This window comes from Pinus tabuliformis, chromosome 3_2 (assembly GCF_031772625.1).
Source record: "Pinus tabuliformis cultivar Carrire ecotype Pingquan chromosome 3_2, CPIR1, whole genome shotgun sequence".
Lineage (NCBI taxonomy): Eukaryota > Viridiplantae > Streptophyta > Pinopsida > Pinales > Pinaceae > Pinus > Pinus tabuliformis.
The window spans coordinates 651,774,045-651,800,851 of NC_142302.1; the positions used below are offsets into that span (position 1 = coordinate 651,774,045).

The 26,807-nt window shown below is 39.0% G+C and overlaps 1 protein-coding gene across 1 annotated transcript; it reads left to right on the forward strand.

Moving 5' to 3' along the window:
• Positions 1 to 11,631: 11,631 nt before the first annotated feature.
• LOC149182337 (protein TOPLESS-RELATED PROTEIN 2-like) lies at positions 11,632 to 12,726 on the forward strand. The gene is made up of 5 exons (XM_089414527.1): positions 11,632 to 11,824; positions 11,862 to 11,952; positions 12,072 to 12,239; positions 12,362 to 12,529; positions 12,622 to 12,726. The coding sequence occupies exons 1-5, from the start codon at positions 11,739 to 11,741 to the stop codon at positions 12,724 to 12,726; spliced, it is 618 nt and encodes a 205-aa protein (XP_089270653.1). The 5' UTR covers positions 11,632 to 11,738.
• Positions 12,727 to 26,807: the final 14,081 nt, after the last annotated feature.

Below are 26,807 nucleotides of genomic sequence, written 5' to 3' on the forward strand. Positions count from 1 at the left end.
GGACAACCCATGTTGATTTAATAATCAGGTTTTTAGGGGGTGAACCTGGATACCTGTTTGCCCATTTAGAGAAAAGTTTAGAAGTGGAGCAAGTAAGAGTGAAATTAGGATCCAAATATTGGATAAAGAAAGACCAGATCTGCCTGGAGAAGCTGCATTCTAGAATTAGATGAACTACTATCTCTGCGTTTTCATTGCACAGTGAGCAGATGGAAGGGCCGTGGAATCCTTTCCTCTGCAAGTTGTCATATGTTAAGATTTTGCCATGACAGAAAAGGCAGGCAAAGAAATCCACCTTGGGCCATGAAGACAGTCGCCAGACACCTTGCCAAGGAGCTGGATCAGGGGGAACGTATGGCCTCTCATTCAGTTTAGTGTACCCCAAGGAGACTGCGTATCCTCTGGCTTTCGGCCCCCAGCGTTTCACATCTCTTTTCCTCGAGTGTGTGGGCGCCAATCCGTGCAGGGAGTCGAGCAGTGTGGTCCATTCGGAGGTCAGGTTATCCGACACCTTTATACGTTTCCAGCTTGCCCATACCAAGTCATTCCAGCATGAGATATCCCACAGCGTTCGCAGTCCCTCTCTGTCCATCCAGCAGCGCGGCGAGCTAATGGAGACTCTGTCTTCTATTGGTTCCTTATTCATGATTTTGTCCGTCCAGATGTTGATTTTTTTCCTGTTGTCTGGGATCCAGTAAGAGTGAGTGGTAATGAGAGGGACAACTCTGGCATATATTTTGAGAAATGATGAGTTTGGCAGATGGATCACGTTTTCTAAACATCTGGATCTTGGTCCTCTGAAATATTTTTTCCAGAGCGCCTTTTGGGCCCAGCCAGGATTGGGCGCAATGATCCTCCAAATGATTTTTGCAGCCATTGCCACATTCTGTTGACAAAGATTTTTAAAATTTAGACCACCCTCCCACAGTGGCTTGGAGATGGTTTCCCAACTGATAAGGGGGATCCTTTTTCATTCTGTTTTCTTCCCTTCCAAAAGAACCTCCTTATGTACTCCATTTTTTTTAGAATGGATGTCAGAGAAAGAAGCCCAGCGAATTGAAATAGAGGCAAGTTGGTAAGAACTGATTTAATTAAGACCGTTTTTCCAGCAGTATTCAGCCAGGAGTATCCCCAGGCTTGAATCTTAGCCTTGAATTTTTCCAGCTGAGGGAGCCATTGTTTGCTTGCAAGTCTCTTGTGAGATACAGGGAGGCCCAAATATTTAAAAGAAGACCAAGAAGTGGAAGCTGCAAAGCCCAAACATCTAGAAATGGTAGATAGCAGTCTGGGCGTAATATTCCAGTTGAAAATGTGGCATTTGCTCTTATTAACAACCCTGCCTGAGGCCTCACTGAAATCATCCAGAACCGCTTTGAATTTTGTGGCAGAGGAGATAGAGGCAGGACCCAAAAGCAAAGTGTCATCCGCAAACAAGGCATGATTAATATTTTTGATCCCTCTTGCAATACACAGTCCATTAATTTCTTGGTCTTGCATCTTTTTGTCTAGCAGGAAGCTAAGAACTGAGGCTTGGATGACAAAGAGCAGAGGGGATAGAGGACACCCCTGCCTAAGTCCTCTCGAAGCTTTAAAAAAGTCTGTGGCTCTTCCATTAACAAGAGGAGCAATCCATGGCTCCGAGACGCATGCCCAGATCCATTTAATGAAATTTGCTCCAAAACCAAACTTGCTCATAACATTTAAAAGAAAGCTATGATTTACTCGATCAAAAGCATTTGCTAAATCAAGTTTAATCACCATACCTTGCTCTTTTTAGAGGAGACATGAATGAATTGCCTCTTGTACCAGGATGAAGTTGTCCACGATTTGCCTTCCTTGGGTGAAGCCTCCTTGATTCTCTGGAATTATTTTGGGAAGAATGAACTTCAGTCTATTTGCAATTACTTTGGTGATTAATTTGTACCTTGTGTTGCATAGGGAAATCGATCGGAATCTACTGATTGTTGCATTGAACTCTCCAATTTAACTTTTAAATGATTCTAATATCTTATTATGTATCTGTTGTAGATGGATTTTTCTGGCGAGCATGAGTAAGTGGAACACAAAATGGAATGTCTATCTTTATACAGCGAAGTCTAGATGAGGTATGTTTTGTGCAATGAATAATTATTTGTTTTGAGTTATGCTTTCCATTACAATTTGTCTTTATTTTAACGTTATTCACGCCACCTTTTTTCCTTTCATCTGGGGAGAGGACACTACAGTAAAGATAATGTGAAAAGGGGAAGTTTGCAATTTTTTGTTTGTTGTTGTGTAATTTTTTTTTTTTAAGTTCATGCCTTCAAATTCTCTTGTTTGACTTTTATTATAAATATAATATTATATTGTGTATCTATTGCAGATGGCTTGTTCCAGTGAACAAAAAATTGTGGAAGACAAAATGGATTGTCCTGATTTATATATCAATCTCAAAGAAAGGTGTGGAAGACAAAATGGATTGTCCTGATTTATATATCAATCTCAAAGAAAGGTGTGTTTCTTATTACAGTTAATTATTGCGTACTCTCAAGTTTAACTTACATAACGATTCTAATATCTTATTGTGTATCTTCTATAGATGGATTGTTTTGATGAGCAAAAGCAAGTGGAACACAAACAACATCCCATCGATATGAAACAAACTCTAGGGAGTTGTGTTTCCTATAATGAATAATTGTTGGTTTTGAATATGTTTAACACTACTAACTGCATGTATTTTAAGCTTATTCAACCGACCTTTTTGCCTTTTCAGCAGAGGACAACAAATTGCACTAGAGATGAGGTGCAGAGGGGGTGTTTGCAATTTTTTCTTTGTTTTTATCTTCGTGTTTTGTTTTGTTGAGTTTGAGCATGGCCATGCTGTGTTGTACTCGTTTTTTGTTGTTTGGTCTTGGTTTCGTTTGTTGGGTGTCTTGTAATCTTTTTTTGTTTCGTTTTGTTTTTTTTCTTTTAAAGTTTTTTGCAGTTTGGTCTTGGTTTCGTTTGTTGGGTGTGGAAACAGAAATGAAGGAAGCAATCAAAGAAAATTGAGGTTATTGTTCATAAATGAAGGTGAGTCGACATTTCTATATGCAATGCACTTCACTTAAAAGTATCTTTCGCTACTTTGTAGCTCCATTTTTTATGCTTTCAAATTATTATATGCTTTATCTAAGCTCTCATAGTCGACTACATTCATCCCTTTTATGTAGTGAACAACTACAATTGTATGTTCTACACAAGTCAAGTGGTGAAGACGCCCTAGACATTCTACAAACATGACATAGAGGATGGGTGAGGCATACTTTTCTCTTACACAATACTATTTTTTTTTTTTTTTACGGAAACGGTTATGGAGTGCTTATATTAATCTTGGCTTGAATGCCAAAAATCTGATTACATTATGAGTTTCTTTGCCCTGATGTATCTCACTGCTAAGGAAGAGAATGCAGCTGAAACTTGCAGATTTCTTCCTTGGAAAGGCACCCATAGAGTCGATTTCAGATATTTTCCCCCACTTGAAGATACAAACAAATTTGTTTAATAACAGACAGTAGAACATGGCAGCAATCAATTTATGGAATGGGTTCCCATGATTCTTCTTCATCTTTCAACTTGACCCCGACAGAGAGTAGGGCAGATTTATTGGCTTCGATGTCCAACTTTTTATTGTGGGTTCTCAACACATGGTAGTACTTCAAGTTCTGAAAATTGTTTTTCAAACCTTTGATCCTAGTAATAAGCATTGCTAGGTTAAGTTCCAAAACTGGAGTATTGGAAACCATTGCGTTTATAATGACCTGCGAATCGCCTATAACAATTGCGTCATTTATGTCCAAATCTTTGAGGATCTTGAGTCCTTGGAAGAGGGCCAAGGCCTCAGCTTGAATGCTAGTAGAATATCCAAGTCCCCAAGCATAGGAGAGAATTTTTTCCCCAATTTGATTTAGAACAACACCTCCTGCACCAACTTTTTCCGGATTTCCCTTTGCTGCTCCATCAAAAAAGAGGAAGTGCCTTGCTTGCGATTTAAGCCAATCTTGAATGTCATTCTCAGGTTTCCTTATTTTCCAATCTTTAATAGTAGGGGCTTTTCTGGCTGCTGGATGAAATTGAAGTTCTAGAGTTGATCCCCATGCAATGTCCTGTTGACTGAGATTGGAGTCGTCTTTTATATCAGTCAAGCACTCCTTTATGTGGCATTTAATCTTGGCTTCTAAGACTTTGTGGCTCTGCTTTGTATTTCTAAAAATTCTTCTGTTATGTTCTAGCCATATCTGCCAACAGATAATCTTTGGGAGGACAGCCCATGCTGATTTAATAATAAGGTTTTTAGGGGGTGAACCTAGATATCTGTTTTCCCATTTAGAGAAAAGTTTAGAAGTGGAGCAAGTAAGAGTGAAATTAGGATCCAAATCTTGGATAAAGAAAGACTAGATCTGCCTGGAGAAGCTGCATTCTAGAATTAGATGAACTACTGTCTCTGCGTTTTCATTGCACAGTGAGCAGATGGAAGGGCCGTGGAATCCTTTCCTCTGCAAGTTGTCATAAGTTAAGATTTTGCCATGACAGAAAATGCAGGCAAAGAAATCCACCTTGGGCCATGAAGACAATCGTGAGACACCTTGCCAAGGAGCTGGATCAGGGGGAACGTATGGCCTCTCATTCAGTTTAGCGTACCCCAAGGAGACTGCGTATCCTCTGGCTTTCGGCCCCCAGCCTTTCACATCTCTTTTCCTCGAGTGCGTGGGCGCCAATCCGTGCAGGGAGTCGAGCAGCGTGGTCCATTCGGAGGTCAAGTTATCCGACACCTTTATACGTTTCCAGCTTGCCCATACCAAGTCGTTCCAGCATGAGATATCCCACAGCGTTCGCAGTCCCTCTCTGTCCATCCAGCAGCGCAGCGAGCTAATGGAGACTCTGTCTTCTATTGGTTCCTTATTCATGATTTTGTCCGTCTAGATGTTGATTTTTTTCCCGTTGCCTGGGATCCAGTAAGAGTGAGTGGTAATGAGAGGGGCAACTCTGGCATATATTTTGAGAAATGGTGAGTTTGGCAGGTGGATCACGTTTTCTAAACATCTGGATCTTGGTCCTCTGAAATATTTTTTCCAGAGCGCCTTTTGGGCCCAGCCAGGATTGGGCGTAGTGATCCTCCAAATGATTTTTGCAGCCATTGCCACATTCTGTTGACCAAGATTTTTAAAGTTTAGACCACCCTCCCACAATGGCTTGGTGATGGTTTCCCAACTGATAAGGGGGGATCTTTTTCTCATTCTGTTTTCTTCCCTTCCAAAAGAACCTCCGTATGTACTCCATTTTTTTTAGAATGGATGTCAGAGAAAGAAGCCCAGCGAATTGAAATAGAGGCAAGCTGGTAAGCACTGATTTAATTAAGACTGTTTTTCCAGCAGTATTCAGCCAGGAGTATCCCCAGGCTTGAATCTTAGCCTTGAATTTTTCCAGCTGAGGGAGCCAATCTTTGCTTGCAAGTCTCTTGTGAGATACAGGGAGGCCCAAATATTTAAAAGAAGACCAAGAAGTGGAAGCTGCAAAGCCCAAACATCTAGAAATGGCAGATAGCAGTCTGGGCGTAATATTCCAGCTGAAAATGTGGCATTTGCTCTTATTAACAACGCTGCCTGAGGCCTCACTGAAATCATCCAGAACCGCTTTGAATTTTGTGGCAGAGGAGATAGAGGCAGGACCCAAAAGCAAAGTGTCATCCACAAACAAGGCATGATTAATATTTTTGATCCCTCTTGCAATACACAGTCCATTAATTTCTTGGTCTTGCATCTTTTTGTCTAGCAGGAAGCTAAGAACTGAGGCTTGGATGACAAAGAGCAGAGGGGATAGAGGACACCCCTGCCTAAGTCCTCTCGAAGCTTTAAAAAAGCATGTGGCTCTTCCATTAACAAGAGGAGCAATCCATGGCTCCGAGACGCATGCCCAGATCCATTTAATGAAATTTGCTCCAAAACCAAACTTGCTCATAACATTTAAAAGAAAGCTATGATTTACTCGATCAAAAGCATTTGCTAAATCAAGTTTAATCACCATACCTTCCTCTTTTCAGAGGAGACATGAATGAATTGCCTCTTGTACCAGGATGAAGTTGTCCACGATTTGCCTTCCTTGGGTGAAGCCTCCTTGATTCTCTGGAATTATTTTGGGAAGAATGAACTTCAGTCTATTTGCAATTACTTTGGTGATTAATTTGTACCTTGTGTTGCATAGGAAAATCGATCGGAATCTACTGAATTTATTGGCACCTTTTTCCTTGGGTATGAGGGCTAAAAATGCAGAATTAGTACTGCCTCCTATTTTCTGTGTATTTTGAGATTTTTGAACCATTTTGAGGAGGTCCTTTTCAATAATCGGCCAGCAAGCTTGAAGGAATCTAGCAGAGAAACCGTCCGGCCCAGGGGTCTTATCCGGGTCCATATCAAAAGAGCCTTTTTCACTTCATCTTTAGTGACTTTGGCCTCAAGAGATTCATTCATTCGCTGAGTAATTACAAAGGGTATATTATCTAGCAGATCTGGATAATGGCTTGGATCCTTGTCTTCACTATACAAGTTTTGGAAATGAGCAAAAGTTGCTTTCTTTATGTGATCAAAATCCTTATGGATATCGCTCTCTTCTTTAATCTCTGAGATGGTATTGAAGCATTTCCTTGCCTGGGCTTGTTTGTGGAAAAAAGCAGTGTTCCTATCCCCTGCTTTAAGCCAGAGGTTACGAGATTTTAATCTCCAATACTCTTCTTCAGCTAAGCAGGCTTTGTGGTAGCGTTGTTGCAACTAGGCTTCTTGATCTAATAAATCCTTTGTGAGCATAGCGTTCTCCATACCATTTTGATGGGAAACAAGAGCGGCTTTAATGGTTTTCCTTTCTGTAGCCGGATTGGACAGCATTTTGGCCCATCTTTTTAGAGCTCTTTTCACCCTACTGAGCTTTTCCTCCCAAATATAGAATGGTGATCCTTTAACTCGTTGATTCCAACATTCCTTGACAGTTTGCATGAAGTCTGGCTCCTTTACCCAGAGAGGGCTGAATCTAAATGGAATAGGGCCCAGATCAAGGTGAGCTAGGAGTTCTAGCTTTATGGGCTTATGATCAGAGATGCTGCCAGCAAGAATATTCATTCTGAGCTCTAAACCTAGCAACAAATCGGAACTTTGAATAATAAATCTATCTAGCCTGGCAACAATGTGTCCAGGTCCCACTCTTTTATTAGACCAAGAGTACTTACCGGAAGAAGGTTTGATGTCCAGCAAGTCCCAGTCTTGCACTATGTCCTCCACCCATTCCCTTGTCGGGTCTTTAACTACGTTGCCTCCCCTTTTTTCTGATGGATGAAGAGTGAGGTTGAGGTCGCCAGCAATTATTATATTTTCCAAGTTTGTCAAATCTGCTTGGTGTCTTATAGAGTCCCAACAGTCTTTTTTTGCCCAACATTGACTGGAGAGTAAACATTGAATAGACAAAACGTTTCCTTAGTGTCCAAGTTCTGCATTTTCAGCAACAACCAATGAGTATTCCTAGCCTCGAATAGGACTGTAAATTTATTGGCATTCCAAAGAGTGCCTATCCCTCTTGAGGCACCCCAGGCAGAGATTGCTCTTGCTTCTCTTTTATTCCAAAGTTTCTTGCTTGCTTGAAGGAAGACTATGTCTTCCAACTTTGTCTCCTGGACGAGAAGTAAGTCTGGGGTTTCTGTCCTGATTAGGGTTCTGATGGCTTCTTCTTTAGCTTTGCTCCCCATACCTCTGCAATTCCAGGAAATGACCTTCATTATTTATGCTTCTGGTGGGCTCCCTTGGAGCCTTGGGGCAGGTTTTTCAGTATCTTAGTCTTTGAGGCGAGCATTTTTTCCAAAGTTGGTTGGCTGCCCTGAAGTTTCTCTTTGTAGGTCTCCTGCTCCCTTTTTTCCCTGTCAGTTTTCCGGCCTCTTGTTGATCTTCTTACCGAGGTATGGGACTCTCCTTCCTCTTTGATTCTTCCGTTTCCTGCTCTTCTTCCTCATCTTCTATAATCATACCTTTTGGGTCTTCAGCACTTGTTCCTTTGTGGGAGGCTGAGGGAGTACCTTTGCTTGTGGGAGCTGTTTTTTGAGCCTCGATCTCCTGAGTAGCTTCTGCCTCCTTTTGAAGCTCGCCCTCTTGTGTGTTCTTTGGTTGCGAACTCAGGGTATCGTACTCTCTGGTTGCGAACTCAGGGGATCATACTTATTTTCTGGAGTGGATTTGATGGGGATCTGCTAGACAGTGGCCTGATGGGTTCCTTTGCCATTAGGGCCTCCCTGCTTCTAATTCTTGGGATAAGGTTTGGATCGCTTGACTTGATTCCTTCCGTCCTCTTTCCCTGCATAGCCTCATTGTTGGTCGGGCAGCCTCTGGCGAAATGACCATAAACATGGCATTTCTGGCATTTGAAGGACAGCTGCTCATAGTCCAGTTTCTGCATATGCGTCCAGCTTCCGACCTTTATTGTGATGGCCTCTGGTAGTCCCACCTCCAGATCTACTTCTACACAGATCCTGGCACAGTCATACTGGTCCTTGTTGTTCGCACGATCTATAAATTTCCCCAGGGCGTTTTGAATGTGCCTCAGAGAATCCCAGTTCCAGCAGTGCACTGGGAGATTTGGGAGCCTGAACCACACCGGGACTGCTTGGGGCACATCTACTGCCGGATTGAAGTTCGGGGTCCATTTATTCAAATACAGACCCTGAGGGCCCATGAAGTAGGGGCCATTTTGGAAGATCAGGTCTTTGTCTTCTTTTGATGTGAATTCGAAGAGGAAGTATCCTCTCCCCAGAAAGTAAGAGGTGACACTTTCTTTGATCAGCGGCGTCCAGTTTCTGTTGACCCAGCGTTCAGTGGTTTTTGGGGATGGCTATAGCCCAGTGAACAGACCGATGAGAGCCTGTTCAGCCAATGACAGGGCAACTTGGATCGGGGTTTCTGGAGGGAGGGAGATCACCGGAATATCGTCCAATCTTTTAACAAATTTTGCAGCTTTAGTATTTTTCTTCTTTGGCAGCCCAACCAAGAGCCTATTGAAAGCCTCAGAAGGCAAGATTGGTGGAGGAGGCGGAAGAGACGCCTGGGGAGTGCCCAACCCCTCCATGGTCACAGTCCCTGGAATTGGGTCAACCGGCAACTTGATCCATGAAAGTCAAGCCACAGCAAGCTCAGGCGGACAGGTTCACAGGAGCCAGGCCAGCAAAGGGCGGGGGCTCACTATCTGCAACTTGCGAAAGGTGCGGATCTCGGTTTTTGTAGGGCCGAGGGTTGCAGAGCTCTTCCAACCAACTAATCCTCTTACACAATACTATTGTCCTTTAATACATTGAAATATTTTTTAGTTGCACAATGATTTATTATTTTGTCATGGTTTTGAGATAGTATGATCTTGTTCATGGGTGTGAGATTTGAGATTTTTCCTAGAACTTTGATATGAAAAAAATGGAAATGTTACATTGGGTTCACATGTTCAGGGATTATTGTTCATGATTGTTGTTGTCGTAATATTAGCCAAGGGAAGGTAGTTATGTGTATGGTTGATTCATCACTCTATATATTTATTCTTTAACCTGTTGTGGTTTATTTGTGATCTCAGATATAATATTACTTTGTGCAGTGAATGACTACAATTGTAGTGTCTGGGAGGGTCGAGTGGAGATAATATCTTAGGAAATGCGGAAATGTAGATGCAGCGCAGAGGATGGGTGAGTCATGTTTTTTTCCAACAAAATAGTGTTATTGATATTTGTGTGCTCAATATTTTCTCCTTCTAGCATGGTTCTCAGGTAGTACGACTCAGATGATATACATAAAATGGTATGTTTAAATTTTATTTTTTTTCCACATCACACGCACGCCCTCACATAAAATTCCCCATAGAGGAGGATGTTAAGGTCGAGCAAGCAAGCATCTTGAGCTTTCGACCAATCAACCATTAGCACTGGCCTCATTTAAACTCTTATACATGTTTTGTTATGTTTTCTTAGGCTGCTCGTGTGAAAAACTCAACTGTATCAGTGAATTGTTGTATTTGGAACCCAGATGGGGCAGTCCTTGGTAACTTAATCTATACTCATATTCATTAATAAGATGCTTTGATATCATTTGCTTCTTTATACAACAATGTGAGTGATTTGTAATAATGCCACCAATAGAATGGTGTGCTACGCCCTCTATTCAGATACTGACATGCCTGCATTTCTGCATTTGTGTTATAGGAGTTGTGTTTTCACATATATTCTTATACTATGGCAGGTGATTTGAGACAACATATAGAGGTTTGCTTACATGCTTAAAGCCAATCTGTACATTCTTGTAGGTCTGTAAAATTAAGTTTGTATTGAAAATATAATTTATTACTTATCTGACATGCCTGCATTTGTGTTATAGGAGTTGTTTTTCACATATATTCTTGTCATGTGTCAAGACTCATTCTAATAGTTGTCATTTACTTATCTGACATGCCTGCATTTGTGTTATAGGAGTTGTGTTTTCACATATATTCTTATCATGTGTCAAGACTCATTCTAATAGTTGTCATTTACTTATCTGACATGCCTGCATTTGTGTTATAGGAGTTGTGTTTTCACATATATTCTTATCATGTGTCAAGACTCATTCTAATAGTTGTCATTTACTTATCTGACATGCATGCATTTGTGTTATAGGAGTTGTGTTTTCACATATATTCTTATACTATGGCAGGTGATTTGAGACAACATCTAGAGGTTTGCTTACATTCTTAAAGGCCAATCTGTACATTCTTGTATGTCTGTAAAGCCCAATCTGTACATTCTTGTATGTCTGTAAAGGCCAATCTGTACATTCTTGTAGGTCTGTAAAATTAAGTTTGTATTGAAAATATAATTTATTAACATTGATATAATTTAAACAGATTGACGCACATGCTAGTGGTGTGAATAATATTGCTTTTTCACACCCTAGATACTATTTCTTCATAATAATTACATGTGGGGATGATTAGACCATCAAGGTAATCTGCTTTATCATGTGTCAAGACTCATTCTAATAGTTGTCATTTACTTATCTGTATATGAAAAAGAAAAAGAAATATTGTCTATGGTTGTAGGTGTGGGATGCAGTAACTTGTCAAAATCAGTACACATTTGAAGGCCATGAAGTCGCTGCATATTCTGTTTGTCCTTTCCAGTAAGAAAATATTCAGGTACTTTGTTCCTCGAGTCCTGAAGAATTTATGTGAATTGCAGTTAAGGACTAGTTTTGAAATACATTGCATATTCTATTTTTGTTTGATGTTTGGCTTTCTGTGAAATTTTGACCATATGGCAAATACTTTATTGCACTAAAGATAGATGGATTATGAATCTTTGTTTGTATGCAGTTTATTTTTTCTATAGCTATTGATGGAAAGATCAAATACTGGTTGTATGATCTTGCGGGATCTAGGGTGGATTATAATGCTCCAGGCTTTATAGTGTTGATGGAACAAGGTAAAATGTTAACTTGGAATGGTGTTTAGTTTGTAAAATGTCTTTATGAAGATCTGAGTTTTCCTTTCTCCAATTTTCTATATTTGTTGTGTCAAGTCGATGTCCTTTCTGAAGTATATAATCATTTGTATTTTTTATTAGGCTCTTCTGTGGAACAAGTAAAGATGGTGATTCATACCTCATTGAGTGGAATGAAAGTGAGGGAACAATCAAGCGTACATATTCTACAATTTGAGACAACCATGAATAAGTAAAGATGGTGATTCATACCTCGTTGAGTGGAATGAAAGTGAGGGAACAATCAAGCGTACATATTCTGCAATTTGAGACAACCAGGAATAGGTTCTCAGCAGCTGCAATTTGAGACAACCAGGAATAGGTTCTCAGCAGCTGGTGATGAATTTCAAATAAAGTTCTGGGACATGGATAACACCAACATCCAGACAACAATTGATGTTGACGGTAGTTTGGTAAGACGTTATTTTTGGAAATGATGATGGTTTGTTTTTAGAGTTTCAAAACATTATTTCAAGTTTTCTTGATCACATCTCAATGTATAATCCTCATGCTATTTCCAAAAAAATCCCAGGCTAGTCCTCGCCTTCGTTTCAGCGAAGATGGTTCCCTGTTGGCAGTCACAATGAATGACAATGGCATAAAGATCTTACCGAATGCAGAGGGATTTCGCTTAATTGGCATGCTGGAGAGTAGATCCTTTGAAGGAACGAAGGTGCCACCAGAGACAATGGCAACAAAGGTAAATTCTTCTTCCATGCAAATTTACTGCGTACATGTTTTTAGAGTTTCAAAACATTATTTCAAGTTTTCTTGATCACATCTCAATGTATAATCCTCATGCTATTTCCAAAAATATCCTAGGCTAGTCCTCGCCTTCGTTTCAGCGAAGATGGTTCCCTATTGGCAGTCACAATGAATGAAAATGGCATAAAGATCTTACCCAACACAGAGGGATTTCGCTTAATTCGCATGCTGGAGAGTAGATCTTTTGAAGGAACGAAGGTGCCACCGGAGACAATGGCAACAAAGGTACATTCTTCTTCCATGCACATTTACTGTGTACATGCACTACTAATTAATGGTAAAGTTTAAACCCTAACTAATTCATTTTTACTATGCAGACTTCAATTGCGAATGCCATGCCTCCTGCAGTCACTGCTCCTGGTTCCCTTCGCAATGTTGTAGAACGTTCGGACAGGCTTCTGGTTCCCTTCGCAGTGCTGTAGAACGTTCGGCCAGACTTCCACCTGCATTGTCAATGATCAATTTTGTAAGAGCATTCTGAATTTAGCATATTCAGTTTAGTTTGTTACATATATCTTATCATTTTCTAAACTTTCACTCATAATCCAGATATTGTTGCTTTCGAGTTTGCATAGGATTTTGTTCTTTTCCCCATTCACATGCTCTATTAGCCATTATTTATATTGTTGCTTTCGAGTTTCCATATAGCATAGGATTTTGTTCTTTTCCCCATTCACATGCTCTATTAGCCATTATTTTGGCATATCTTTTATAGGAATACGATGACATTATCAATGATGTCTAACAATGCTCTGATATTCGAGACAACATGTGTGCAGAGCAGTATAGAGTCTAGACAGACAGTCCGACCCCAGATGTTAAACGAAGGCTTTTAGATGAGGTCACAGACAAGAGCAAGAACAGGAAATTGGCTGAGATCACTGATTCGGGTCCCCAGATGTTAAACGAAGGCTTCTAGATGAGGTCACAGACAAGAGCAAGAACTGGAAATTGACTGAGATCACTGATTCGGGTCAGTGTAGGTCTCTCAGGTTGCCTGACAAAATGCATTGCGAGCAAGGTATGCAATCATCCCTCTATTACAGAAAACACTAAAGGTTGGAATACTTTACAATTTTATGTGCTACAAATTCTGTCGATATTGATTCAAACAAGTAATGTGCTATTTCTTGCAGGTGGTAAAACTGATATACACCAATTCCAATGTTGTTGTCTTAGCACTGACATCCGATGCTCTCCTTAAGCTATACCGCGGAGTGACCGAAATCCATCCGGAAAGGTGGGGGTTCTTTAGTAGTTGTTGACATGTTGTTTGCTTCCTTTCTATTTTAGCTTGTTTTATTTATTTATTTGTTTATTATACTTTTGGATATATAATTTGCAGTTTTATGCAGTAATGATTGACGAGTAACTAAGAGTTAGCATTTTGTTCCACCGTCTGCAACGAGTATTCCAAAACAGCGAGTATTTCGACACAGATGTGGCAGCCAGCTAGTGGGATTCTTATGAATAATGACGTTGGTGATACAAATCCAGAAGATGTCGCTGCTTGTATAGCTTCGACTAAGAATGATTCCTATGTAATGGCCACTTCCATGGCAAGGTCTCCTTATTCAATACGATGACATTTAAGCTAAGAGAGCCTTCTACCTAAAGACCAGTTTCATTCCTATGTAATGTCTGCTTCCAGTGGCAAGGTCTCCTTATTCAATACGATGACATTTAAGCTACGAGAGCCTTTTACCTGAAGACGAGTTTCATTCCTATGTAATGTCTGCTTCCAGTGGCAAGGTCTCCTTATTCAATATGATGACATTTAAGCTAAGAGAGCCTTTTACCTAAAGACCAGTTTCATTTTAATGTTTCCGATGATTTATATAATTTCAGTTTTGGTACATTGGTCTGCTTAGGGTTTAGTCTCTAATGTCTCACCTTCAACTTTCAAATTATGTGGGTAATGAGGTTCAGTTACTCTAGAAGGTTCTTGTGTAATGTTCCTTACTATAAGCTAAGAATTCAAAGGCTCCCAATTAATCTAAATCACTGGTTTCATGGGATGCTAATTAGTGATTGATTCATTGCAAGTCATGACAACTTTCATGCCACCTTCTCCGGCAGCCACTTTTCTGGCTTTCCACCCTCAGGACAATAACATCATTGCAATTGGCATGGAGGGTTCATCAATTCAATATACAGTTGATGAGGTGTTGCCTGTGAATATATCTTTCAATCCTTGTCATTTTTCTTCATTGTGCCCTTTTACGAAAACTGACCTTTAAGTGGGGGATACAAGAGTACAGTTTCATAATGATCAAATTCACTTGTTGGTTCTGCATGGTAGCAGCTTTGCTATATATGATGCTTCCAAGTTGGAGCGCTTGTTTCTATGTAAGTACTTGTAAGCACTGTTGAATTCAAACATAGACAATAACATAATGTACTTGTAAGCACTGTTGAATTCAAACATAGAAAATAACATAATGTCACCTTCTGTATATGATTGGATGACCTTGTTACATTTCTGTATATGATTGGATGACCTTGTTACATGGCTGCATTGCAGTGATCTCCTCATGATTCCCTATCTGCTCCTATTTCAAGTGCCATATATTCATGTGACAACGTCCTATTTTATGCGAGCTTCTGAGCTTCTGTCATAGTGCAGTTGGAGTGTTTGATGTAGAAAGATTGAGGCCTCAATGTCGCATTGCACCTTCTGCATACTTTTCATCGGGAATGAACAGGTAAATGGGCTCTTTCGTAAATGGGCTCTTTCATTCTATGATGGTTAATACATCAATTTTTTAGATTTGGATTTTAACCAGGCATATTATGATATAATTTTATTGTTTGGTTATTTATTCAGCAGCAATGCCTATTCTCTATTCGTTGCATCACATCCATCCGAACCGAGTCAATTCCATCTTGGAAGGACAGATGGAATTCATGATTTTGAGCCTTCAGTGTAAGAAGGGAAATGGGGTGTTGGAGAACCCCCAAATAATGGAACTGTCGTTGCATCACATCCATCCGAACCGAGTCAATTCCATCTTGCAAGGACAGATGGAATTCACGATTTTGAACCTTCAGAGTAAGAAGGGAAATGGGGTGTTGGAGAACCCCCAAATAATGGAACTGTCGGATCAAATCCGACATTAAATAACCAAGGTTGGGAACCACCCTCAACGTAGTTCAATGGAAACATAAGAACAGTTTGAAGTGCACTCTTTATTTACAAGAATACCATGAATAATGGTAGCGTCTTGTCAGTGAAAAGCCTCACTTGTGTTGGCATTCTATCAAGATTGTAAATGTAAATGACATGTAAATGAAAATGAGTAGCTAGGTGCAATCCTGGTCACTAATTTTTCTGGGTCATGTAAAAATTGAAAGTCTGTCATTGGAGCATAGGTCGTGTAAAAATTGAAAGTCTGTCACAGGAGCATAATTTATGAATGTTCATTACGAGGGTTTCTCAGTGCTTGTTTTTGAAACCGTTCTTTTTATCACATGAGTTTTTTTCATATGTTCATGTGTACAGGCAAACCTGGTTTATGCGGAAGCTATTAATCAGACAAAATATTTTTTAGAGGCTATTAATAAGACAAAATGGACATCATAAAAACATCACATGATAGAAGAGGAGAATGTGTAGTATACTCTATAATAAAAAGCAAAAAAACCACAGAAACGAAAAATTGAAAAATAATAATAATAAAAAGATTTACTCAACTATGATTATATAAGTCGACTTGGGCTGTGGGAACAATACCAACGTGGAGGCTATTAATCAGACAAAATGGACAGCATAAAAACATCACATGATAGAAGAGGAGAATGTGTAGTATATTCTATAATAAAAAGCAAAAAAACCACAAAAGCGAAAGATTTAAAAATAAAAAATAAAAATAAAAAAATTTACTCGACTATATAATTATATAGAAGTCCACTTGGATTATGATACCAACGATGGTATATTTATGATTTACAGTACACATTCATATCATACATAGGGAAATTTCACTCAATTGATCTGAGAATTCTCTTGCTTGGATCAACTCTCTCCTCCGTCCTCAGTGACTTTTAACTTTTAACCAAACAGAAAAGTTGCTATAAATTTTATAAATTTTTTAATTGTTTTATGATTTTATAAACTATATGTTTCCTAATAAGTGATTGTTTCCTCCATTGTTTCCTCATTCACTTTTAATTTGTACTTACTCAAACACAGTAATCAAACACAGTATGATTAAAAAACTATCGTTTTCAGATACCTTATCCCGTTCTGCTTCATTTCCATGGTGAGGGTTTTGTATAGGAAATGCAGATCTGAGATGTTTTAACGTATTTCTTTCTCGGCTTGTCAAGCAGTGCAGGGTGTTGTGCGTCTCAGTAAATTACAGGCTGGCTCCCGAACACCATCTTCCTGCAGCATGCGAAGACGCCATGAAATCTGTTGAATGGCTTCACCGTCTGGCGCGCGGGGACTGTGAAGATCCGTGGCTGAGTCGCTATGTAGATTTCGCGCGCTGTAATTTGGTGGGAGAAAGTGCAGTAGGGAACCTAGTGCACGAGGTAGCCATTCGGACAACAGCGATGCAACAATTACATCCACTCGCGCTCTGCGGCGGTATCATGATAAATCCAGGATTTTTGAGAGAGCAGAGGAGCAGATCAGAGATGGAAACTCCTCAGCTCTGCTCAGCGCCGAAGCGGTGGACAAATTTTACAGTCTTGCATTGCCAATCCAATGGGGCCGTTTGCTCCAAATCTGATGACGACAGCAGTGCACGATCTGAGACGTGACACGTAGTTTGAGTATTGCGAGGCCAGCCTGTAATTTACTGAGACGCACAACATCTATGATCTGCATTTCCTATACAAAACCCTCCACCATGGAAATGAAGCAGAACGGGATAAGGTATTCGCAAAAAGCTTTCGTTATGATACGTTATCCTATACGAAACCCTATAGGTTAGCGCAATAAGCTATCAGTTTCTGGATATGCTATCGTTTTTTGATACGCTATTGCAATAAGCTATCAGTTTTTGATAGGCTATCGTTTTTAGATACGCTATCTCAATAAGCTATCAGTTTTCTGATACGCTATTAAATAAGATATCAGTTTTTAGATAGGCTATCGCCATAAGCTATCAGTTTTTAGATACGCTATCGAAATAAGCTATCAATTTTTGATAGACTCTCAGTTTTAGATACGCTATTGCAATAAGCTATCAGTTTTTAGATAGGCTATTGCCATAAGCTCTTAGTTTTTAGATACACTATCGCAATAAGCTCTCAGTTTTCGATACCCTATCAGTTTTAGATACGCTATTGCAATAAGCTATCAGTTGTTAGAGAGGCTATCGCCTAAGCTGTCAGTTTTTACATACGCTATCGAAATAAGCTATCCGTTTTAGATAGGCTATCTGTTTTAGATACGCTATTGCAATAAGCTATCAGTTTTTAAGATACGCTTCACATAAGCTATCCGTTTTTAAGATACCCTATCTCAATAAGCTCTCAGTTTTTAAGATAGCTATCGAAATAAGCTATCGGTTTTTAAGATACGTTATTAGATTTTAGATACGCTATGTAATAAGCTATCAGAATTTGGTGACACAGCTTTTTGGATTTTGGCGTCTAGGTTTTTGGCCGATGCAGATTTGTGAAAATCCTACCTCAAATCCACTGTCGGTTTGTGAGAACCCTATTTCAGTCTTTTGCTATGGAGAGATTCGTCGAAAACCAAGCCGATGGCCGTTGACCAACCCTTGCTCAGGGGTCGTGAATCGCTTGCTCGGATCCGGTGAACCCTAGCTCTGTTGGTGCCAGAAATTTTTGGATTTTGGCGCTTGCACTCCTGTGTTATCTCTAGTGGTCGTGTGGGTTCCAAGGTTTTTACGTATATTGCACCGAAACCCATCTAAAAAAACCCACATACCCTGCAGCCATGTGTTCCCAACCGTTTGGGAATTTCATCGGGGAACATGCTGACGATCCAGAGAAATTTCAGGGAAGTTCCAGACAGAGTTCAGAAAAATTTCAGGGAAGATCCAGACAGAGTTCAGAGGGGTGTTTTTGACCAATTTAAAAGATTTTCTAAGCAGATTCCCAGGATAACCCAAGCTTATAATTTCTGTTTTTACAATCATGAATATTGATGATCCATCCATTATTTTTATAATACATCTTGCAAACCTATATCTGTTTTGACAATTATGAATATTGATGATCCATCCATTATTTTTATAACACATTTGCAAGCATATAATTTTTGTCTTCTGTCCATCCATTATTTTTATAATAATGGATTTACAAGCATATAATTTCTGTTGAATATTGATGATCCATCCATTGTTTTTATATACCTTTGAATTTATTTATTTATTTTTGTATAAGTCAAAACCTTTTTTTGTATAACTCAAAAATAAGGGGATTTTGGATAATGAGTTTCAATTTGGATTTTTTGTGATTTAGATATTGTATTTTCAATGGTAAAATTACAAGATGTAGGAAACGTGTTTGTTGCTCTTGTTCTTGTTCTTGCTTGTTTTTTAAGATCATCTCAATGTTTATATATTGCATTTGGGTTCCAAGGAGTCATTCAAGTTGTGTTTCCACAATCCCAACATGTGAGAGAGTAATGATTGGATTGGGCACTAAATGTTTAAAATAAATTTTTATTCAATCCCCTTCTTAATTTAATACATTTAAAAAACCAAGTATTTTATAGTGATTTTCAACATAGTTGTAAATGTTTGCAAATGATTGGATTGGGCACTAAATTTTTAAAATAAAATTTTATTCAATCCCCTTCTTAATTTAATACATTTAAAAAACCAAGTATTTAATAGTGATTTTCAACATAATTGTAAATGTTTGCAAAATATATTGAGCAGGGGATCCCTATTATGTTTAACATAGTAAGAAATATACAAGAAAAAAATTGTGGTAGATCCTTCATGGACCTTGTTACAAATTGAAAGTAGTTACAATTAAGTTTCTTAAAGCTAAAGCTCATGTCTATTGGCTCATAATGGATTCTCACTATACCCTTTTTCAAATTGTTCGAGATTTTAATTGGAGTGTAAGGGTTGTGCATAAGACTATAAACTATAGTCTCTTATGTTTACAAGTTTGAAACAACTACAAATGTTAATATTGAATTCTAGAAAATATATATATATATATATATATATATATATATATATATATATATCTATATATATATATATATATATATATATATATATATATCTATATATATATATATATCTATATATATATATATATATATATTTTAATTGGAGTGTAAGGGTTGTGCATAAGACTATAAACTATAGTCTCTTATGTTTACAAGTTTGAAACAACTACAAATGTTAATATTGAATTCTAGAAAATATATATATATATATATATATATATATATATATATATATATATATATATATATATATATATATGTCTTCCCCAATTCGTCATCCCCTGAAAATTTTGTGGCGTTTCCCCCCATCCCCTTGTTGTTCCCCCGTCCCCTAAACCAATGAAACATATATCTTAGCAGTCTGTCAAAACCCATTCCAGACACTGATCAAAAATTCGTTCAAGAGTTTAAGGCTCCTGCGAAATTCTCTAGTCATGTGGTTCCACACCAGTCGAGGGACCTGATTCTACATTCTTTGGGGATGGTCGTCTCTTTCAGTGATAATTCCAAGATTCAAAGGGTCGCAGTGAGAGTGAAGAGACAAGACAAAATCATTGACAACTCGCATCGAGAAAACTACTCTGACGTTGGGGGCCGATGTGGATTTGGATCGTGTGGATGATCTCTCCAAAAAGGCCTTGGTTGGTATGTTTAACTCCTTAGGTAAGGACCAGGCCATGTGTTGGATTACATAGTCCTAGAAACCCTTACTTTACACCCTATGTGTGCGTCTCCTTGTCAACAATTAAATAAACTTTCACTTTATAGCAAAGAATCACCTAGCACTGATTTTACACAACAAACATTGGGTGATTGAAAGTGGGAACTTGTGGTTAAAGAGATGACATGTGAATTTAGACCCCCTTACTAAGAACCCTAAAACCCAAAACCTGTGGGTTAGACTTGTGGCTTTTCCTTTGCACTTCTAGAAGGCGCAGACTATTATCAAGGTGGCTAATGCAATTGGCAAATTTGTTTTCTTTGACAACTTTGCCTTGGTAGGGCTTGACAAGCATATTCTCCAAGTTTTGGTGGAGTATGATGTCACATTCGATCTGCCCCGGGGGATTGAAATTACACATGGGAAGAATACCTTTCATCAACTCTAGAGAGTCTCATTTAGATGTATTTTATGTTGTCAGCCAAGCCATCTTAAGGCAACTTTCCCTAATTTCCAAAGTCAAAATCAGGCGTTGGGCTCTGTGGTGGACCTTCATTCATGATTCTTCTAGTCTCAGGGACACATTTTTATTTTGTCGGGTTTCAAGATGAAGATTTTCTAACAAAGTCAAAGGAGGGAGTACTAGGATAGATTCGAGGGGATATTACTTTTGAAGTTCCGGCTAACACAAAGGAGTTACCTCATATGTCTCATCCTATTTTTGGTGTGGATGATATTCAGGATCCCCTTGTGAGTAGTGCAACTTCCCTATAGTATCAGTGCTCTAATGTTAAGGGTTCTCATTTTCGTCCAGGTATTTATTAGCGAAATTTTCATCCTACACCTGGTGATTTGAAAGGTGTTGATCGTAGTGATTGCTTCAAGGATGATCATTCACTTTGGGAAGAAATTGCAAGCATGTTGTCAAGGCCTCTTTCCTCTTAGGAGTTATTATTAGTAGAAAAGTTTGAAATGGATGCTTCACAGTTTTCTTCTTGTACTTATACTGCTCCTTATGTTGGTAACAACATAAATTTTTTTAATCTTAGCAGTCAAAATAGCTTAAATCCTAATCATCTCCCTCCTTTACCTAACTTGATGGTGGCACCTGAGACCTATCCAAAATTCTATGATCATGAAATATTTGTTAACCCTAAGGAAGTCGGATGTTCCATTGTCCTATCTTTTGTCCAACAGTTTCACTAATTCTTCATCTGGTTTTCCTTTTTTGAGCTTTGGCTTGATTGGTGACTAGCCTGTTCATCTGGGGTTTGGTTCTACTCCCTCTTACTCTTCCCTCCCTAGTGTTGGCATGTGCTTCTCTTCAGATTCTGCTCGACTTCCTCAATCCCCCTCCTTTAAATAAAGCTTAAACTCACTCCTCTCAATGTTGACTCAAATATGGAGCCTAGACAAACGAAGGGTCAAAATTTAAACTCTTCCTTTAGCAATGTGACCATTAGGTAGAAAAAACATAACAAGAAAGGCTTGGCCTGGGAGGGTGCTATCAAAGGAGGTTTGTATTCCAGAAATATGTATTTCTTTGAGGAACAAAGGGCACTTAGCGCTGAGATGCCCTCTCGGGAAGGTCCAGAGTGATAGTGATGCAAATCGATATTAGGGGAGTGGGGGGTACTGTAAGAAAAACTCCCTCAAAAGAATTCTAGAGATTCATAAGTCTTTTATCCTCCTTATCCAGGGAACAATGATGGTAGGGGCCAAAGCTTGTGATTTTTTCAAAGCTTTGTCCGGATTGGAAGGCTTATGCTATTGATGTTGTGGGTTTATCAAGGGATTTGTCGACTACATGGAATCCTCATGTTGTTGATATTAAGTTTTACTTTTCGTGGGCTATTATCATCTTGGAAGGCTCCCTGAAAGCACTGAACACCCCCATAAATCTACTTAACTTTATGGACCTTATGATAATAGACAATTTTGGAATAGATTGCAAGAGAGTGGTTTTGTACTTTATCGTCACATCACTCTTGTTGGGGACCTCAATTTCACTATCTTGGCTTCTAAAATTTGGAGAGCTAGGGCCCGGTTTGACCCCTTAGCTCCTTAAGGGATTCAAGATTCTAACCTTATTGATGTTAGGCCTTCCCCTATGAGACTGACCTAGACAAATGGCGGGGTGGATGAGAGTAGATAGCTAACAAATTGGACATATTCCTTGTAGCTATGAGTCCCTCTCGAAAAGTCTTGGTAGGTCTCGATCATATACCTGTCTAACAAACAATTTTGATCACTCCCCAATCGTTCTCCAAATAGACTTTGATACTTATAAGATACATTATCCTTTCAAATTCAATCCCACATTGCAGGAAGATGAGTCTTTTGTTGCCTTGATTAGAAAGAGTTGGCAGGGGCTTTTATACAAATCTTTCGACTTAGCCATGGAAATCTGGGTGTATAAGTTGAAATTTTTAAAACTTAGGGTGAAGGAATGGGATAAGCTTAAAAAACAAGGTCGGAAAGCAGAGCTTATACATAATGAATTTGAATTTGAAAGAATTTTTCAGGCATATGTCAATACAATTTTTCCTGAAGAATTTGAAAGAGAAAAAATCACAGATCTTAAAATAGGAAGAAGAGGAATGGAGGATGAAAAGTAGAGCTATTTTGATTAAGGTGCGTTATGGATCTCACTGCTAAGGAAGAGAATGCAGCTGAAACTTGCAGATTTCTTCCTTGGAAAGGCACCCATAGAGTCGATTTCAGATATTTTCCCCCACTTGAAGATACAAACAAATTTGTTTAATAGCAGACAGTAGAACATGGCAGCAATCAATTTATGGAATGGGTTCCCATGATTCTTCTTCATCTTTCAACTTGACCCCGACAGAGAGTAGGGCAGATTTATTGGCTTCGATGTCCGCCTTTTTATTGTGGGTTCTCAACACATGGTATTACTTCAAGTTCTGAAAATTGTTTTCCAAACTTTTGATCCTAGTAATCAGCCTTGCTAGGTTAAGTTCCAAAACTGGAGTATTGGAAACCATTGTGTTTATAATGACCTGCGAATCGCCTATAACAATTGCGTCATTTATGTCCAAATCTTTGAGGATCTTGAGTCCTTGGAAGAGGGCCAAGGCCTCAGCTTGAATGCTAGTAGAATATCCAAGTCCCCAAGCATAGGAGAGAATTTTTTCCCCAATTTGATTTAGAACAACACCTCCTGCACCAACTTTTTCCGGATTTCCCTTTGCTGCTCCATCAAAAAAGAGGAAGTGCCTTGCTTGCGATTTAAGCCAATCTTGAATGTCATTCTTAGGTTTCCTTATTTGCCAACCTTTAATTGTAGGGGCTTTTCTGGCTGCTGGATGAAATTGAAGTTCTAGAGTTGATCCCCATGCAATGTCCTGTTGACTAAGATTGGAGTCGTCTTTTATATCAATCAAGCACTCCTTTATGTGGCATTTAATCTTGGCTTCTAAGACTTTGTGGCTCTGCTTTGTATTTCTAAAAATTCTTCTGTTATGTTCTAGCCATATCTGCCAACAGATAACCTTTGGGAGGACAACCCATGTTGATTTAATAATCAGGTTTTTAGGGGGTGAACCTGGATACCTGTTTGCCCATTTAGAGAAAAGTTTAGAAGTGGAGCAAGTAAGAGTGAAATTAGGATCCAAATATTGGATAAAGAAAGACCAGATCTGCCTGGAGAAGCTGCATTCTAGAATTAGATGAACTACTATCTCTGCGTTTTCATTGCACAGTGAGCAGATGGAAGGGCCGTGGAATCCTTTCCTCTGCAAGTTGTCATAAGTTAAGATTTTGCCATGACAGAAAAGGCAGGCAAAGAAATCCACCTTGGGCCATGAAGACAGTCGCCAGACACCTTGCCAAGGAGCTGGATCAGGGGGAACGTATGGCCTCTCATTCAGTTTAGTGTACCCCAAGGAGACTGCGTATCCTCTGGCTTTCGGCCCCCAGCGTTTCACATCTCTTTTCCTCGAGTGTGTGGGCGCCAATCCGTGCAGGGAGTCGAGCAGCGTGGTCCATTCGGAGGTCAGGTTATCCGACACCTTTATACGTTTCCAGCTTGCCCATACCAAGTCATTCCAGCATGAGATATCCCACAGCGTTCGCAGTCCCTCTCTGTCCATCCAGCAGCGCGGCGAGCTAATGGAGACTCTGTCTTCTATTGGTTCCTTATTCATGATTTTGTCCGTCCAGATGTTGATTTTTTTCCTGTTGTCTGGGATCCAGTAAGAGTGAGTGGTAATGAGAGGGACAACTCTGGCATATATTTTGAGAAATGATGAGTTTGGCAGATGGATCACGTTTTCTAAACATCTGGATCTTGGTCCTCTGAAATATTTTTTCCAGAGCGCCTTTTGGGCCCAGCCAGGATTGGGCGCAATGATCCTCCAAATGATTTTTGCAGCCATTGCCACATTCTGTTGACAAAGATTTTTAAAATTTAGACCACCCTCCCACAGTGGCTTGGAGATGGTTTCCCAACTGATAAGGGGGATCCTTTTTCATTCTGTTTTCTTCCCTTCCAAAAGAACCTCCTTATGTACTCCATTTTTTTTAGAATGGATGTCAGAGAAAGAAGCCCAGCGAATTGAAATAGAGGCAAGTTGGTAAGAACTGATTTAATTAAGACCGTTTTTCCAGCAGTATTCAGCCAGGAGTATCCCCAGGCTTGAATCTTAGCCTTGAATTTTTCCAGCTGAGGGAGCCATTGTTTGCTTGCAAGTCTCTTGTGAGATACAGGGAGGCCCAAATATTTAAAAGAAGACCAAGAAGTGGAAGCTGCAAAGCCCAAACATCTAGAAATGGTAGATAGCAGTCTGGGCGTAATATTCCAGTTGAAAATGTGGCATTTGCTCTTATTAACAACCCTGCCTGAGGCCTCACTGAAATCATCCAGAACCGCTTTGAATTTTGTGGCAGAGGAGATAGAGGCAGGACCCAAAAGCAAAGTGTCATCCGCAAACAAGGCATGATTAATATTTTTGATCCCTCTTGCAATACACAGTCCATTAATTTCTTGGTCTTGCATCTTTTTGTCTAGCAGGAAGCTAAGAACTGAGGCTTGGATGACAAAGAGCAAAGGGGATAGAGGACACCCCTACCTAAGTCCTCTCGAAGCTTTAAAAAAGTCTGTGGCTCTTCCATTAACAAGAGGAGCAATCCATGGCTCCGAGACGCATGCCCAGATCCATTTAATGAAATTTGCTCCAAAACCAAACTTGCTCATAACATTTAAAAGAAAGCTATGATTTACTCGATCAAAAGCATTTGCTAAATCAAGTTTAATCACCATACCTTGCTCTTTTTAGAGGAGACATGAATGAATTGCCTCTTGTACCAGGATGAAGTTGTCCACGATTTGCCTTCCTTGGGTGAAGCCTCCTTGATTCTCTGGAATTATTTTGGGAAGAATGAACTTCAGTCTATTTGCAATTACTTTGGTGATTAATTTGTACCTTGTGTTGCATAGGGAAATCGATCGGAATCTACTGATTGTTGCATTGAACTCTCCAATTTAACTTTTAAATGATTCTAATATCTTATTATGTATCTGTTGTAGATGGATTTTTCTGGCGAGCATGAGTAAGTGGAACACAAAATGGAATGTCTATCTTTATACAGCGAAGTCTAGATGAGGTATGTTTGGTGCAATGAATAATTATTTGTTTTGAGTTATGCTTTCCATTACAATTTGTCTTTATTTTAACGTTATTCACGCCACCTTTTTTCCTTTCATCTGGGGAGAGGACACTACAGTAAAGATAATGTGAAAAGGGGAAGTTTGCAATTTTTTGTTTGTTGTTGTGTAATTTTTTTTTTTTAAGTTCATGCCTTCAAATTCTCTTGTTTGACTTTTATTATAAATATAATATTATATTGTGTATCTATTGCAGATGGCTTGTTCCAGTGAACAAAAAATTGTGGAAGACAAAATGGATTGTCCTGATTTATATATCAATCTCAAAGAAAGGTGTGGAAGACAAAATGGATTGTCCTGATTTATATATCAATCTCAAAGAAAGGTGTGTTTCTTATTACAGTTAATTATTGCGTACTCTCAAGTTTAACTTACATAACGATTCTAATATCTTATTGTGTATCTTCTATAGATGGATTGTTTTGATGAGCAAAAGCAAGTGGAACACAAACAACATCCCATCGATATGAAACAAACTCTAGGGAGTTGTGTTTCCTATAATGAATAATTGTTGGTTTTGAATATGTTTAACACTACTAACTGCATGTATTTTAAGCTTATTCAACCGACCTTTTTGCCTTTTCAGCAGAGGACAACAAATTGCACTAGAGATGAGGTGCAGAGGGGGTGTTTGCAATTTTTTCTTTGTTTTTATCTTCGTGTTTTGTTTTGTTGAGTTTGAGCATGGCCATGCTGTGTTGTACTCGTTTTTTGTTGTTTGGTCTTGGTTTCGTTTGTTGGGTGTCTTGTAATCTTTTTTTGTTTCGTTTTGTTTTTTTTCTTTTAAAGTTTTTTGCAGTTTGGTCTTGGTTTCGTTTGTTGGGTGTGGAAACAGAAATGAAGGAAGCAATCAAAGAAAATTGAGGTTATTGTTCATAAATGAAGGTGAGTCGACATTTCTATATGCAATGCACTTCACTTAAAAGTATCTTTCGCTACTTTGTAGCTCCATTTTTTATGCTTTCAAATTATTATATGCTTTATCTAA

Coding starts and splice junctions, on each gene's coding strand:
- LOC149182337 (XM_089414527.1), top strand. CDS start 11,739: ATGGTGATTCATACCTCGTTGAGTGGAATGAAAGTGAGGGAACAATCA. Junction 11,953..12,071: donor TTGATGTTGACGGTAGTTTG/GTAAGACGTTAT, acceptor AAAAAATCCCAG/GCTAGTCCTCGCCTTCGTTT. Junction 12,240..12,361: donor CAGAGACAATGGCAACAAAG/GTAAATTCTTCT, acceptor AAAATATCCTAG/GCTAGTCCTCGCCTTCGTTT.